The 17502-nt window shown below is 45.7% G+C and overlaps 1 protein-coding gene across 1 annotated transcript in view; it reads left to right on the top strand.

The window, feature by feature from the left end:
* The window catches only part of MAP3K21 (mitogen-activated protein kinase kinase kinase 21), a 43799-nt gene that overhangs the window by 17334 nt on the left and 8963 nt on the right, over positions 1 to 17502 (top strand). The window contains exons 3-6 of the mRNA XM_087828982.1: positions 2926 to 3074; positions 3886 to 4061; positions 11807 to 12047; positions 16966 to 17088. Of these exons, the coding sequence (XP_087685108.1) occupies positions 2926 to 3074; positions 3886 to 4061; positions 11807 to 12047; positions 16966 to 17088 (689 nt within the window). The remainder of the gene's footprint in view (positions 1 to 2925; positions 3075 to 3885; positions 4062 to 11806; positions 12048 to 16965; positions 17089 to 17502) is intronic.

The raw sequence follows: 17502 nt of genomic DNA, 5'->3' as shown, positions 1-17502 counted from the left end.
CCGGTGTGTTCACTGGTGTGTTTCCTCTGTGCCTGCTGGCCTCCCTCCTTCCTCCAGACCAGCTGTTACGCTCCGAGATAACTGAGACGGGTGTTATCGTTGAGTCTGGACAATGCCTCCTGTGCCCCAGCTTCACAGGGTTGGCCCCAAGGCACCGAGCGGTTCAGAAGCTTCCTTAGGGTGCTAGCGAAGTAGCTGACCGGGGTCCCGGCCTGAGCTCCGTGCTCCGGCTGCCACAGCCCTTGACTGTCAGGCCGCCTGAGTGCTCAGGACTGGGCGTCGTTTATCCTGCGTCTTCCCCAGTTTCCGAGAACAGAAAAATACGCGCTGCCCTTTGGAAATACAGTGCCGTCGGGACAGCCCCGGTTTCCCCGTTAGTTTGACCTGGGCGAGCCCTCTTCTCGCTGGAAAACTGAGCCACCCTGACCCCTCGTTCTCTGAAACTTCCCAGAAGCAAAGTTCTGTTGCTCTTGTTTGGTTTTGTTTTCTTTGCTAATGAGCATAGCAAGGAAGCTCCTTTGAATTTAGACACTTTTCAGTTATTCTCAGGTTTCTTTGGTCCCCTGCTCTGAGGGGACTTTTATTGATTGATCTGTGAGTTAAATTCACTTATTATTAAAATTAACAAGGTGTCTCTGCTAATGAACCATAATATAGATAATTTTCTAGAAACTAAACAGATAACCGTTGAAAAATATTGGTTGCTACCTCATTGTGAATACTGTAATTATAGCATTATGTAACTTACTACTACATTATATATTTCTTTTTAAAAATGCGCAAGCTAAACAGAAACAAGCTCACGGATACAGAGAGCAAACTGATGGTGGCCAGATGGGAAGGGGGTCGGGGGATGGGTGAAAAGGTGAAGGGATTTAGAAATACAAATTGCCAGTTATAAAAACAGTCACGGGATGTAAAGTTCAGCACAGCGAGAATAGTCCAAATCACAGTAACTGCATGGCGCCAGGTTAGGCTGATCTGGGTGATCACTTGGTAAGTTACATGAATGTCTAGTCACCACTGAGCTAATATAAAATTATATGTCAACCATAACTGAAACAGAAGGTTAGTCTCTAAATTGCACGAAATAAAAATAAATAAAAATTAAAAGAGTGCGTTGAGATTGTCAAGCAGATATCTCTGTATTGTGTAGGTGGGTGAATGCAAGGTCAGCGTTAAGGGCCCTGCGTGTGGAGACATAGCTAGTAGGCAGTGCTACCCCCAGAGGTCAAACTCAGGCCTGCCGCCTGCAGATCCAGTTGTCACTCGGTGGTGCCTGTCGCTCCTGTTCCGAGCAGGAGCAGGAGCCCGGCCTCGGGGGCTCGGGACCCATACCCTCAGCTGGAGGGCCCCCGAGGCCCTGCGACTACACGCTCGCAGTTTCTACAGTATTCAGTCCAGAGCAGCGATTTCCAACCTTTTCATGGCACGGCACACGACTAAGTGCCAAAATTCTGCGGCACACCAAAAATATATATTTCTGCTGATTTGACCAAAAAAAAAAATAGGTCTGATTTTCATTGGTTCACACGGGTCGGCTGTCGTGTTGGCTGTGGTCACTTGTTTATTTGACAGTCTAAGGGGAAGGAGGTCAGTGCCCCTGACTAAAAGGCCGGGTGTCGCATGTTTTAACAATCCTTGCAGCGCACGGGTTGGAAATCGCTGGCCGGCAGTCTGACAGGCACAGGAGGGACTTGGATGACAGTCATCTTGTCCACGGTGCCCTGAGCCTGGCGTGCCGAGAATTCCCAGCTCGCTGCGACCCGGACTGGGACCGGGACCCCCTCCCACGGGCTTTTCTGTTGTATCTGTGATGTGGGGAACCCGCATCTCCTCAGATCAGAAGAGAATCCAAAACTCAAGTCTTTTTTTGTTTTTTAACTTAAACCGAATGAACTGATGAGAGAAGGAAATAGGACCGTAGGACGTTACGAGTTACGTTAATAGAGATGAAAAGGAAAGTGAGTGTGACTTGTGTGTGCTTATGCGTTTCTTTGAAAGGCAGCGCGTGGTCTGGGGACTGATTTTGGTGTGTTAGCAAAAGATAACTTGGGCGCACTTCATATTTGGAAGGGGAAACTGAGGTACTGGCCGGTCTCGCAGAGGAAATTAAATCTCTAAATGTACAGACTTACGTCTGGGCTCCTCTGTGCTGCCTGGAGGTCTGCAGCATGCACGTGGAGTGCAACCTGGTCCTTCAGCTTCATTCAAAACATTGACTGCAAGTCCTTCAGCTGTCCTTCGTCGCGGTTTGTAACTGCGTTTGCCTTTGACGACCTGGAGCAGCCGGGACCTGCGTCGCCCTTGCCGCTCCCCGCAGAGCTCGGCAGCTGCTGTCCTTCTCGGCTTTTCCTCCAGACGGAGCAGGGACAGGGACGCGTGTGCTGCCAGCAGGCGCAGGAGGCACCTGGGTCCCTCTGGCCCGTTACTGTCGAGCAGTAACAGTAAGACGTGAGAGGCAGAGAGATAAACGGTTACGGAAAACTGTTTAAAAATCCTCAGTCGGCGGGATTGGATCTATCCCGGGCGTGCAGCATGGGATTTACTGGGGCGAGACTCCTCATGTTCTCAGTCCTCAGGAGGGTGTATGTGGTTGTGGAAAAAATGAGACAGAAGGAGGGATGTCAGAACCAGCACGTTACTCAGAGCGCGCCCGGGCCTGGAGCCTGCTTAGCTCGGTTATCCCTGCCCTGAGCTTTCCTGTTCATCAAGTCCTTTGAACCCTGTGACGAACGCACAGCTGATTTCGGGGGGTGCATGTGTCTGAGACATTCACCCCTCGCCTGGGACGAGGCCGCTTTCTCGGGGGGGAAGGTCCTTACTAGCAGCTGGAGGAAGGTCCTGATACATTTGTCCCTGCAACTGTGTCATGGGGAATAAACCATTTTACCCATTGACCTTTATGGCAACTTTGCTTTCTAGCTACGGAGTCCTGCTGTGGGAGCTGCTCACGGGGGAGGTCCCCTACCGCGGCATCGACGGCCTCGCTGTGGCCTACGGGGTGGCGGTCAACAAGCTCACTTTGCCCATTCCATCCACCTGCCCTGAGCCCTTTGCCAAGCTCATGAAAGGTACCTGTGCACCCCTGAATTTGTGTGTCTGTGGGGATAGGGGAATCACTCATTAGAACAATTATATATATTTTTAACCAAAAAAGAAATGTCTGTGGTCCTGATTTTCAAATGTTTGTAAGTACTTATACTATTTTGGAGTTAGAAACCTTGTCTTTGATCTAAGATGTCAGGTCAGGTTTTGATGAAGTAAGTAATGTAAAAACAGTCCAGTTTTATCAGTGACTCATTTATGTACAAAATTCAGCAGAATAGCAATAAAGTCTGCACCAAGTACACTAGTAGGATTCAAAGACAATATTGAGCTGGCTCCAAATCTGCTATTTTAAATCTCACCTAATGATCAAAAACACTCTACAGTCTTAACTGGCATCGTTTCCCATGACCACCTGTATGTGATTCTGCTCTCTTAAAAATTAACTAACTTTTTATAAGCAGCAAGTTATCTTACTGGTTACTAGGCTGTTTCTTAGTGCCTCCTTTGTGATTATAATATTTCAGAGACTGGTTTTCTCGTTGAGTTATAGGCCTCTCTATCAATAAATCATCCGGCCAGGCCAGCTGGGGCCCTGTCACAGTTCATGGTATGGCATGGAAAGCACATGTCCACATGCTAATGTCACATAACACAGACAACACGGGCCTTACCTCACAGTAATTATCATGCATGCCACTGACATGGAAACTGTAAAATAAAATTTTCAAAATCATTATCAATAGACTTAAAAAATCTTCAGCAGATACTGTCAACAGGGCTGATAATGTGAAGTCCGCTGAGACATGGCCTTTCTGAGACTCTCGTTTATTTCAGAATGCTGGCAGCAAGACCCTCACATTCGCCCGTCATTTGCCTTAATTCTTGAACAACTGACTGCCATTGAAGGGGCAGTTATGACCGAAATGCCTCAGGAATCTTTCCATTCCATGCAAGATGACTGGAAGCTGGAAATTCAGCAGATGTTTGATGAGCTGAGAACAAAGGAAAAGGTGAGGAGCACATATTTATTTAATTGCCTAATATACCCACATTTATGAAGATTATGGAAAATATGAGTCAACAACCACCACTACCATTATTCTAAAATATTTGCAGACATCAGTATTTATTGATTCTTGCTTTTCGGTTAAAACAAAACAGAGCTGTACTTGAAATGTGGAATTTGTAAAGAAAAAAATATTTTATTTGGGGAATTTTCAAATGTTAAATAAAATGAGGGAATAGCTTAATAAAACTTTTATATGCATTAATCAGCTTCAGTAAAAATTGTTGATATTTTGTTCTCTTTTCTCCATTATCATCTTTTTAAAATTTTTAAAAAATATTTAATTTTTTAAAATATATTTTAATTTTTAAAATTTTTTATTTATTTTATTATTTTTTAATATATCTTTATTGATTTCAGAGAGAGAGGAAGGGAGAGGGTGAGATAGAAATATCAATGACGAGAGGGAATGATTGATTGGCTGCCTCCTGCATGACCCCCACTGGGGATCGAGCCCGAGACAAAAACCCGGGCATGTGTCCTGCCCAGGAATCAAACTTCGATCTCCTGGATCCCAGGTTGATGCTCAACTGCTGAGCCACGCCGGCCGGGGTTTTTTTTAACTGGGGTATTTTACATTAAATTGTAGACTCACATCATTTTACCCATAAGTGCTTCAATTTGCATCTCTAACTAGTAAGAATTTTCAAAATAACTTTCTGCCATTATTATCTCAAAAACTAACACATGGTATTTCTTGATACCATCTAATACTCCATATTCAAATGTCTTTGTCTCAGGTCTTAGAGTTGGTTGGTACAAATCAGAATTTAAACGAGGTCTGCGTGTTGTTTTTAGTTATATCTTTTAAAGGCTCTTTTATGCTAGGTCCCCCTTTTTTTTTTTTTTTTTTTATCTCCAAGTTACTGCTTTTTTTGAGAAACTGGGAAAATGTATAATTTTTGAACTTTTTGAGTTAAGCTCTGATTGGTTTATATATTTTAAGAAGAAGAAAAAAAATAAGCCTGTAGGTTAAACCTGTTGAAGCTGCATTTATATTCCTGCAAAGTGAATTACAAGAAGTCAAAACACAGCCAATTAGAAGGCAGCCTTGTGGGGAAGTGAGTTTGCTAAGCATGGTCTCCTTTGACTGGTCGCAGATGACTGTTAATGGTCCCTGAAGAACCCCAAGTCCAAGCACAGTTCTGTGCTTTGGAAGCCATCCTTATTTTTTGAAGATATTTTTGTAATACTAGAGTGTTTTGATGAGTCAGGTTTATTCTGATGGTCTGAAGTGTTTAACTGTTCAAAAGGTAGAATTCTTCTGTTGTGGGTGCAATAAATGGGCTAAAGCACAACAGTGCAAGTTTCTGATAACCGTTATAAAGCCAAATAGTTGTCCAAGAAGGAATTTCTATTCCTCATGTATTGGTGATTTTAAAATAGCAGAATTATTTTTAGGCAATAACACTTTGCTAAATAAAGAGTCTGCTTGCTTATTCAACACTGTATGACGTCGAAACATGGGATGATGGTATGGCCAAGAGTCATTCTCTCGTGTCAAAGTGACCTTGACTCGTGTAGTGTGGCTCTGAATCCCATCTCTATAGACTTTCACATCGACCATAATCCTAAAGGCCCGGAGCCAACCTCAGTGCAAAGGAAAGGGCAAAAGGGAATAAAAAGGTATAGTTTAAACTTATTTACGTAAGCATTTCCTGAGCCAGTATATACATACATAATACTGTGCGTGGTATCAAGACATCATATGCCTAAATTCTGCCCTCGAGTAGCTTACTTTTGTTGTTTTGCTGAGTTGAGAATGAATGCTGTGTACGTCACAGTTATTTCCCAAAATGCAAATTGTTTTCTTTTAAAAAAAATGAATTCCAAACTTGTCTATGGGAAACTGTTAGGAGTTTCAACACTGTAGTTTTTTTTCCAGCAAACGCACATTGAATATCTACTGTGTTCTGGGGGCAGTGTCAGAGTCCTGGGACACAGAGATGGATACGGCGGTCTGTGTCCTTGAATGGTGCTTTGAGTACCAGGCTGGGGATTTGGATCTCGTTGACAAGTTTGTAAAAGGGGCTTCATGTGCTATTTTGGCAACACTTTTAGGCCAGATACTGGAGTCAACCTCCTCCTCTTTCCTACCCCCTGCCTTTCCTCATTCTGCCTCCTCTTTTGTGCTAATGGGATTACTGTTCTCTCAGGGACCCAGCCTCAAGGGTCTTTGAGGATGTTTCTCGTGGTCTCCTATGTGACAGAGACCATCCGTGGTAACTTGCTCCCCTAACCCCCATATCCTCATATCACCTGATTACTGCAGCAGCACCCTACCTGGTGGCTCAGTCTTGCCCCCCTTACTGATCCCCTCAGCACCGCAGTGACCCCTCCAAACGCAAGTCTGAGCATCTGTGCTGCAATGACCAACCCTGTTTCCTTATTAACTTCCCTTGTCCTGCCATAGTTAGCCTCACTCTGTCAGCAGCCATTCTGAATCCTTCCAGTTCCTCTGATTCATGCGCTTGACTTTTGGCCTTTGTTATAGTCTGTCCTCTGTCGAGAACATTGTCCCCTCCCAAGCTTTCATTCCCCACCCCACAATCGCTGGCTCCTGCATTCTTAGTCCTTCAGTCCCCTTCCCTTGCTGCACCAGATAAACTCATGTCTTAGGCGTCTGCACCTCCCTTATCATGGCTGGACTAAGTACATTATTGTTATTATTTGCTTGTGTAACTGTTCTTAGTTTGCCTTTCCATTAGATAATAAGTTCATAAGCTATACTGTTTCATTCTTGGTCATTTTCATCCACACCACTGAACAAAGTACAAAGTATAGTACATGGTAGGCATTAAATAAGTACATTAAATAGGCCTAAGTAAAATTTCTTAATATGCTTCTGATGTGTATTTTAGTAGGTGAGAGATACCAGCAATCATTATTATCATTATTAGTGCTATTGTAAGTGAAAAAGGAATTTAAAGGTATATAAATGTTAGGAATGCTATTATGAATCTTATGCTATAACAGAGGCATATAACCCAGCTGTTTAACAGCTGGTTATATATTCTTTTTTTAAAAAAAAATATATCTTTATTGATTTCAGAGAGAAAGGGAGAGGGAGAGAGAGAGAGATAGAAACATCGTTGATGAGAGAGTCATTGATCGGCTGCAGCCTGCAACCTGGGCATGTGCCCTGACCAGGAATCAAACCCTGATCTCCTGGATCCTAGGTCGACGCTAACTGCTGAGCCACGCCCAGCTGGGCTGGTTATATATTCTTGAGAAACTTCCACACACATGCAATAACCTTAAGGAAATTAAGGTTATTCACTTAAGTATTGTTTGTGTTAGTGAAAAACTGGAAGCAACCCCGATATCTATTAATAGAGGAATAGGTGCCTAAGCTCTTGTGTATTTATATAATGGGGAGTTTAAATGAATGAACTCCAGCTACATGTTTCAACATGGATAAATCTCAAACATAATATTGGGTAGAAAAGCAAGCTGCAGAGGAATATTTCCATTACATACTGTTTACATAAAACCACATAAAACAAAACTATTCATATGTACAACAAGTCTAAGAGGAACTGAGTGCAGAACATTAGGTCTGAAGGGAGAGGGGAGGGGGAGGGTCAGAGCCTAGCACACAGGGCTTGGACAGACCCGAAACACACATGGTGAAAAGTTAACAGCTATTAAGTATTGATGGTGTGTGCATGGGCATTGGCTGTTCCACTTATAGTATGTTTTAAATATTTATAACTTAAAATGATTAAAAATAAAGGTTAAAGAGAAATATATAAGCTGCAAAAGTCTTTTCATTTGTTTCCTAAAGTCATTTTTTTCAAGTAGTAGTAAACTTACAGGTAATCCACTCTGTTCCTTAGATTTTTTCAGTATTTTGTCAGTTTAAAAATACAGAACAGGCAAATGCAACCTTAGACTCTGACCTGCTATAAATCCATAGAACTCATGGAAGAAATAACAACCCTGTTTGGCTGCTCAGATCATATGCATGGTGTTGTGTCTGACTGTCAGCCGCCCAGGGACAGTGGCGAAGGCGGGAGAGGGACCCAGACATCTGAGCAAAGAACAGAGTTGGACACAGAGGGGTGGGGGTTGTGGGGCTGCCCTCCGACACTGGAAGCGCCTTCAAAGCAGATGAGGGAGGAAATAGGTTTTGTGTTGTTTTACATTCAGAGGTAGGACCTCTTGGCTTCCAGGGATTAAAATTTGGTCCGAATGGAGAACATTCTAGCACTCGGAGCTGTCAGCTTCCTTCCCTGCAGGAATCCACGTGGTCTGCAGGGGTGTCTACGCAGGATTCTAAAAACCTCTGTCGACTTTCCCCCCACTTTTGTATTAAGTCTTTAGCAGAATGCCAGGATCTGTAGCAGCCTGGTGTCGTGGCTAAGACCAGACACTGCAGCCAGACAGCCTGCTTGGCACCGGGCTCTGCCATTTGCTGACCGGGGACAGCTTTCCCATCCTAGGTGTCCCAGGAGCCCCGTCTCGGGTAGGCGCCTGTCTCCTATAAGTGCTGGATAAGAGTTACGTGTTAGCCTTAGAACCAGGAAAGTGGTGGCTCCGACGGAGCGGGGCCGGCTCCAGCAGCCGCCCCCTTTCCCACCCAGGCGTTGGGGAGTCGAGCGATCCTGGGAAGTGACTGACTGGATTACTCCTTAAATCCTGCAGCTCTGTGAAGGATTATCATCAGTGATGTTATTAATATGTTTCTTGGGAACTTTAATACAATTTGTTGACTTAAAATGATACAGAAAAGACTCTGATGGGTTTTGGGATTTTTTTTTTTTTTACACTTCCCCAAATTGCCAAATTGTTTTCAGGAATTCTAAAATTAGATGTTTAATAGCAAAAGTGAAAAAAAAAAGATTTTGGGGAATAGGAGAGGACTTTGAGGAAAAATAAAATTTCAAATGAGAGAATTTAAAATAGGGAAGTAATGTAAATAATTAATTGTTGCTTAGGCTATTTTGTTTAATTACTTTTAATTAATGATACTTATATCAGTAGAGGTATGTCCAGTGAGCTAATTCTTATTGCGTGTGGTGTAAAAATGAAAAAGCTCCACAACTGGATTCTGCTCTTTCGCCCTTTTGAGGACACATAAGAATAGTTCCCTTGTTACTCTGAGGTCACCGGCTGAGCTATACCACCGCTTTTTCTATGTGAAATGCGCAGCGCTCCTTGAAATACGGCATTTTTGGTGTCCTGTGAGCCTTCGGTTCGCAGCGAAAGCCTGTGCAATCTTTGTCTTTGCCCAGAGGTCTCTGCCTGCATCTTTCGCTGGAGTCCAGCACCGTGTACGTGCTCTATCTCCCTTTCTCCGCCGATTGCTCAAGGTAGGAGGCGTCAGACTTGGAATTAATGGGCAGTGACTGGGCCGCGCTCCGTGTTACTCAGTAAACTGTAGCCTCCATAGATACTGGTTCCTCCCTAAATTCCTGGCTGCTTATCTCTGTGTGTCTGCCTTTGTACGTTGGGTGCACAAAGTGTCTTTGAACCACTGTGAAGGCATGTCACCATTAATGATTAACATCTGCCAGGAGTCTGGATTTGCCATTAGAGTGGCCTGTGCCAAGCAATTAAACAAATATTACTACTTAGTAATCTCAGCAACCAAAAGTTTTCTGTGTGCTTCACAATTTCAAAGTATTCAAAAGGGTTCTAATACCCCATAGGGGTTTTTTTTCCCCCTTTTACTTCCAAGTGTTTGAAATTTATTCCGAAGGAAGAGTTCTGTGGCTGCTTCCTCTCTGACCTTGGTCTTTTCTCTTACAAAGTCTTAAGCAAGTGATTTTTTTTGTTTTAATTCGCCAGCATTTTCAAGGGGATTCACATCGTAGCTCGGGACCTGGAATTAAAAATGGTTTCTTACTCAGTTACTGTGGCAGTAACACAAAAGGCCTGATTGAATCTGCTGACCTTATCTCTTCCTCAGGCCATTTCATTTTACAATAGCTAATTGGATTGACATCAACACCACTGAAAAGTAATATCTTAACAAAAGGGCAGACGGTAATGAGTTCGAAATTGAAAGTGCCTGGAAATTACCCTCTGTCCCCAAATACTCCACAGTAAAATCCCCGATTTGGACACACGGGTTGGAGAAAGGCCCCAGTGAAACAATGGATTCCATACTTTTTTTGGAATATGTAACATTGTCTTCGGTGTTTTTTGTTTTTGTTTTTGTTTTAGTTTTTCCTAGCAGTGCATGGCAATTTCTGTCTGGCACAGTGTCCTGAAGAAATGCCAACCTGCTCTGTAAATAAGGATCAGCAGCTGGATGTTAGCAGGAGTGATTTGAATATCAATTGGTCTTAAGTAAACCCTTTCTCCTGCAATTTTGGTTATGAAGTTTGTTCAGAAAAATAAATTTAAAGAATATTTCAGAGGTGGACTTCAGTCCACTTCGGTAGAAGTACCGTAAGTTCGGAATTCGTTGGATCCGAATAAATGACGTTTGTGTTTAGAGCTCCCGCCCCTTCCTGGTGGGACCGTGTTTACTGGGGACGGACGGACTCTGTTTATCTTCCTCTGTGATAGTTGCACTGACAGCTTCCAGTTACTTGAGTCCATCTGCAAAAGGCCAAGGGCATCGTGGGCTCGAGTGGCATTTTAGTCCCGGGTTCTGCTCTGGTTGTTTCCCCGAGCCACATCGCACAGTTCCTGGACGAATCCCGTTTTTGAAGGGGGCCTGTGTGGTTGTATAAAGTGTGACAGGTTTGCGCAGCGCTCCCAGGGCTCCCAGCCCAGCCCCCCGAGAAGGCGGAGCTCCTAACAGAGTGTTTGGCACTAAGATGGAGTTTGTCCCGAGCAGTGTCACCCCGAGTTTGCGGATGTCTTGACTTCCGTGGGGGCTCCATTTAGTAGGAGGGGAACTAGAAGGGAAAGGAGTCCCCCACCGACAGGAATATTTGTCTCTGGGAAAGAACAGAACACCTTGCAGAAGTGAAAGATAAGGGGTGAGATTGAATAACTTTGTTGAGCCCTCACTTTCACTGTTGAACACATTTTTCATAGGCATACGAGTTCATACATCCTTCAGTTCATAGATTTTCTGTTTCTCAGTTCAGTCATTCTAAAACAAACCCAAGAGGAAGCTGGACTTAATCAGAAAGTATGGTGGCAGAGGGACTTCTGTTAGCTAATTCATGCCACGTGCCACCTGTGGATAAAGTGGCACTTGCCTCATCCACGCATCCTGGAAAGTTCTTTGTAACTGGATACATTTTTCATTGGCTTATAATTGTAGAGATGCCTCATTTATAATTGTAGAGATGCCTCATTTCCGTGTCTGATGGGCCTTCAGCGGACTCCTGACACGTTAGCCGTGTTCTTTCCCGTAATCTCTCCACAAAGATGTTTTCATCTCTAAGCAGATCCTTAAATGCCCTAAGAAGTCCCTACCGACAGAAACCCCAGCTGCAGGCTTTTGTAACTAGAATAATTATACTCTCATTAAGCGAAGCTCTAACTTTGCGTTTATTTTAGAATGGATCAGGCGCATCCTCACTTTGTTGCTATGTGTTAATGTACATTTTATGTGTCGGGGGGTTATAGAGGCAAGAGATGAAGAGAGAGAAATGTGAAAATCGCGCTTTAAAAAACTGCGATGCGTCTTTAAGCCGGTGACCTGCCGCCCAGGTGCCAGCCCTGGCTGCCGGGCGCGGTGACCAGGTGCCTGGCGATGACGCGGTGTCCTCTCTGTCCCAGGAGCTGCGGTCCCGCGAGGAGGAGCTGAGCCGCGCGGCCCTGCAGCAGAAGTCCCAGGAGGAGCTGCTGAAGCGGCGGGAGCAGCAGCTGGCCGAGCGCGAGATCGACGTGCTGGAGCGGGAGCTGAACATCCTGATCTTCCAGCTCAACCAGGAGAAGCCCAACGTCAAGAGGAGGAAGGGCAAGTTCAAGAGAAGCCGCCTGAAGCTCAAGGATGGGCATCGCATCAGCTTGCCCTCAGGTACGGCCTGGTCTTCCTGCCGCCCGCGGCCCTGCGCGCCGCCCGGCCGCCGGCCTCTCCGTGTCGGCGGGACCGGGAGGAGATGGGGCGCGAGGGCCTCCAACACTGAGCGTCTGCAGTCGGTCCCTTCGGTTCGTGGGCAGCGTGTAATGAACCACGAGCTCCCACGCGTGGAACGGCACCTCCTTCCCACGGGTTCGCTGATTCCTGCCTTTGAAACCAAAGCAGAATTCCCTTGTCGCCGATCGCGCTGTGCAAGTCGGGGACGACTATCGCCACTGCGTGTCGGGTGTATTGCTCCCTCAGCAGCCGGTATCGCCTGGTAACAGCTCCTTTGGGACGCGGAAGGTGCTGTCAGCAGGGCGTCCCCCCAAAATGTATACACACTTTGAATAATTATGAACCCCGGTGGGTTAAACCTGCAAAGAAAGAAGCATCAGTTGAGCTGTCAGCTTTAAAGGGTGTGTACAGTGTGTGGGGACACCCTGGGTGTCAAGTACTTTAGTTACTTTCATCCGAGGGTTTAAAGTGCTTCAGGTGTAAAAATGAACCAGGAAATCTAGGGAAGCTTTGAAAAAATTTTTTAAATCGTTGTGATGATAACATAAAGGGATTTCATGTGTTAGGAGAAGCTAAGCAGAATAGAAAATAACAAACACATATTTATAAATTAAGTCCTTTAATGTTATGTTTTATACTTGATTTAAGGAAAAACCAAGTGCCCCCTGTATTTTGTGATTCTTTCTAATAGGAGGGAAGGTGGGGGCAGACGGGGCTGGCTGCACGTTGTAGGACGTGTATCTGTGTCGACTTACCCTCTATTGCTCCTGTACACTGGGCATTTTATGGACTCTGTTGTTTTCCTAAGATGGGTGTTAATGGCATGGAAATTTGATTTAAGTAATAACAGCAGTTTCAGTTCATATAAAGTGTGGATAAGTTGTCCTGTAAAAATACTTGTCACAAAAGGCTGGAAGCCTTGCGGCAAAGTGGGGGGTTTTCAGGTTATTGCTGAAGCCCCGAGTGATCAGCAGAGCGCGGGTGCGGGGTGGTCACGGGCACACACTGTGCGTTTCTGAGAATTTGGCTGGATGAGGTGAGGACGGGCCCTGGGTCCTTACTCATTTTACCTCTGACCTCTCTCGGGAAAGAAAGAGGCACTTTGCCAGGTTCTGTCTGATGTTTGCTTTTGACTTGGAGGACCACCGACTGGCCTGCCTGTCGTGTCAGACATAATGTAAAAGAGTCTGGTTCATTTATGATGAGCTTCTCCTTTCAGGGATAGACGCTGGAGAAGTCCGAGAGGCCCCAGCGTGAGCTCTCCTCTCCAGCTCTTAGCTGTGTCAGCTTTCTTCTGCCTGCGTTGTGACTGTTACTGTCATTAACAGTCATTGATTCACTCGGGAAACTTGTCGGGGGGGCTTGGTGTCTCTTCTTCCTCATTTGTTCCCCGTGATTTGTCACTCCAGTGCCGTGGCCTGGTTCTGAGTTCGAATTCTGAGCCTGGCAAGAGCATGCCTACCTTCTGTGCTGGGCTGGAGGCCCCTCCTCCTGTAAAGCTCACGGAGAAGTTGCTTCGTGGTGTTGTGACAAGTCACGGGGCTCGCTGAACCTTTACAAAGCACTTCAATCTGAAATAAACTGTTTCATGTCTGTGGGTAAGAATATTTCCTTCTTTTACCATCTTCCCAGCCCCAGTCCAGTTCCTCATCACGTCCTGCGGGCCTGTGTTCTCTCTTCCCCTCAAACTGCGTGGCCTGGTCACGAATTTCATAATTTCTCACTTGGTAGATGGAAGAAGCCCCCCATCTGGTACTTCGTTTCTGTTTGCTTTGTCTCCCGGACCCCCTCCGCCCTGCCACATACTTCTCAGCAGTTAACTGTAAGCGCCAGTTTGAACCTATTGCAAAACCTCACACGATTTTCTCATTCAACAAACGCTGAGGATCTACCGTGAACCAAGTACTGGGGATTAAAATAAGATAAACATGATCTCTGACCTCGTGTTACTTATAATCTTAAACAGAGAAAGCATCCATTCAGCAAAGATTTACTAAGCACTTTATGTGTGAGGCTCTGGGATGTTTGGACCGGGATGGGACACAGCTGTGCTGGACGGGGGACCACCTCTGCCCGTGGGGAGCTGACATTGTGCTGGGGGAGGGGTGAACCTTAAGCTAATAATTAAACAAATACTTGTTTTCTTGCTGTAATCATTAACTGCTGGGACAGAAGAGTCCTATGACAGTGGTTAGCAGAGCTGTGACCTGTCTGGGGAGATCTTAGAAGCCCTCCTCAAGAAGTAGCATTTAAAATGAGACTTGAAGTAGGAATTTACCAGATACAGGGGAAGGCAGAGAAAAGGCAGCCACATGCCAAGAAGGCTCGGGTCCCCCCAGGAGCCGAGAGGAGACCCGTGTTGCACGACCAGGGGTCAGCAAACGACGCCTCATGGGCCACATCCACCTGCCACCTGTTTTGTGCAGCCCACGAGCTAAGAACGGTTTACACACCTTTAAATCCTTGCAAACAGTAAGAGACTATTTCAGGGACATGAATTGCGGCGTCCATACTGAAGCCGCATGGGAGCGATGACTGCTTTCTCGCTCCCCCGCAGCCTTGAGTTGTGACAGAGCATGTGGCTCACGAAGCCTAACATTTACCATGTGACGCTTTGCAGCAAAAGTGTGCGCCTTAGACCAGGGCGAGGGGCGGGAGCACAGGGCCGGATGAGGCTGAGCGCGCTCCCATTTGCAGGGGCTCCTAGAGCATGTGCCACATGCTCTGTAACTGTGACCCAAGGATCATGAGGAGCCTGCGAAGGGCTCTAAGCAGGGCAGTGACACGGTCAGGCTGGTGTTTTTGATTGTGTCCGGCTGCTGTGAGGTAGACCAGACGCCCAAACGTAGGTGCAGGAAGACGGACGGATGGAGGGACTGGAGCAGCCTCGGCCCGAAATGATGGACACGGAGAGACCAAAGAGAATCGGCCACGTAGGGAGCGTTTCTTAGGTCCTGAGCCCTGTGCTAAGTGTTTTCTCTGCTTCTCTGTATTTCATTTTCTTAGCTGTCCTAGGAAGTAGGAAGCTTTTTTCCCGCTTTTGTAAGTGAACATGCTGAGACGTAAAGAGGTTAACTTGCTTCCCCCAGATTCGTATGGCTGGTTAGTGGTGAACTGGGGTTTAATACAGGTTTGCCAGCTCCAGAATCCAGAATGTCGATTTCTCAGCTGTTACTCTGAGAAGAACGTGTCCACAGAACTTACAAGATACTTCGCGTTTGATTTGACACGGAGGGTCGGGGAGAAGACACTTTCAAGGAAACTTCAGATTTCCCGCATGCCTGACTGGATCGCCGTCTCGCCCACCAAATTCCAGCTCCTTATTTCAAATTCTACGTGGTTCTTTGAAGTATAATTTTCAAAAAAGTAAACTCTAGCTCTGCAAATATGAAACGAACACGTCAGAGATTTCGTTCGACTCACTCATTAATGAGGGAAGCAGTTAATATTGGTTCAACGGTTAGCGGAGCTCGGTATTTATGGGCCATTTAATAAAGGAATGTTGCGATTAGATTGCTAGGTTAACTACAGACCTGGTTAATGCCCAATATGGCAATAAATCGTAACCTTTGGGACTGTCTTTTTTGCCAGACAGAAATTATTTGCATCACCACCAGACGAAATCTGCGCATTAACCTCTGGCCCTCCTGAGCTGTAAAAATTCCATCCATAGGGAGTCAATCAAAGGTGGAGGCTCTGGGAGGACACCCGTGATTTCTTTTCCTGTGTCTGAGCTTTCAGTGTGTTTTTTTGACAGTTTATTAAGTTTTCTCAGCCTCTTCCCTCTGGTAATATTGCTCTTTCTTTCATATATTCCCATAGTTTTTTGCGCATCTGTCAGGACACCTGCCCTCTCTAAAGTCAGGTTAACAGGAACTACCGTTTGTAGAGTGCGGTGGCCACAAAGGCTTTTAACTGTGGGAGGGGAAGGAGTTTTTCTTGACCTTCTTAGGACCCCTGTCTGGGTCTGAAAGTTAAACTAACAGAGACATCAACAGGGGAAGCAGAACAATCTGTCTCCTGTAAGTTTTACGCAACACAGGAGCCTTCGTCGGGAAATGAGGACCCAAGGACACCGTGAGGCCTGAGCCTTACGCTGGGTGTGATGTCCTCCTGTCAAATGATAGGTTAAGGAGTATGTCTTAGGTGGTGTGTCCTGAATCCCAGCATAACCTACGCGTCCTGTTTTAATCACCACAGCACCCCTGGGTGTTTTCCCCTGTAACAGTGGGGGGACAGGCTCGGGGGCTTTGCTGCTGGGTTGAGGTCCATAGTTTGTAGTGACAGAACCAGGACCCATTTAAATCCAGAGTCTTCTATTTCCACTTTGTTTCTGTTTTTATGTTTTTTTAATTTTTATTTTTTTCATTGATTTCCGAGAGAGGAAGGGAGAGAGAGAAACATCAGTGATGAGAGAGTCATTGATCGGCTGCCTCCTGCATGCCCCCGACTGGGGATCGAGCCCGCAACCCGGGCCTGTGCCCTGACCGGGAATCGAACTTCGATCTCCTGGATCCTAGGTCGATGCTCAACCGCCGAGCCACACCGGCTGGGCTCCACTTTGTTTTTAATGGTGTCGGACTGGACGAAGGTAACGCTTCCCGAAAGTTGTATGATCTACAAGCACTTAGTAGCAGTTTTCCCTGTGGGTGTGTCTTGCCCTGTATCTGACAAATAGATGCTGAATCACTATTGACTTGAACCCGAAAAGGCAGATAAATGAGAAGCAGACTCTGAGATATACTTGGTTCTTTGCGCCTGGCAATTTTTGCTCGTATTGCTTTGTGCTAAAGACATGGCTGTGAACGTATCTTAAAACCATGACATCTCAGCTCATCCTTTCTCTCCCACCTGACAGATTTCCAGCACAAAATAACGGTGCAGGCCTCCCCCAACCTGGACAAACGGAGGAGCCTGAACAGCAGCGGCTCCAGCCCCCCCAGCAGCCCCACCGTGATCCCGCGGCTCCGGGCCATACAGCGTGAGTGCCCCCCCCCCCCGCCGGCTCTGTGCCCCTTTCTGTCACTAGCTCAACCAAGGCAGACGTGTTCGCGTAGCTGATTGTAACTAAGCATGTGACATTAATCGGTTGTCCCAATTATTGGGGAAACGAAATTTAGTCTTATATTCCTTAGTCGAGCTTTCTTACGTTCACAGTATTTTTATATTCTGTGCCGTCTGTGACGTGAGCAGGCCACAGAGAAGAGGGAAATGCCAAATCTTGAGACATTTTGTTAAACATCTGGATGCAAGATTAGCATAAGCTGATTCTATCAGCATATTTGTGGCTAGTTTGAAAAGTGAAATCAGGAATTCAAGGTTAGTTCCATTTCTTTCCTTGTTTTGTAAAGAAAAAAATGTTTGGCTTTTTGAGATTAAACCTTAATTTGGTCTT

This window comes from Miniopterus natalensis, chromosome 21, assembly GCF_054644295.1.
Source record: "Miniopterus natalensis isolate mMinNat1 chromosome 21, mMinNat1.hap1, whole genome shotgun sequence".
Lineage (NCBI taxonomy): Eukaryota > Metazoa > Chordata > Mammalia > Chiroptera > Miniopteridae > Miniopterus > Miniopterus natalensis.
The sequence above is the reverse complement of the archived record's forward strand: the minus strand, read 5'-3'. Positions and strand labels throughout refer to the sequence as shown.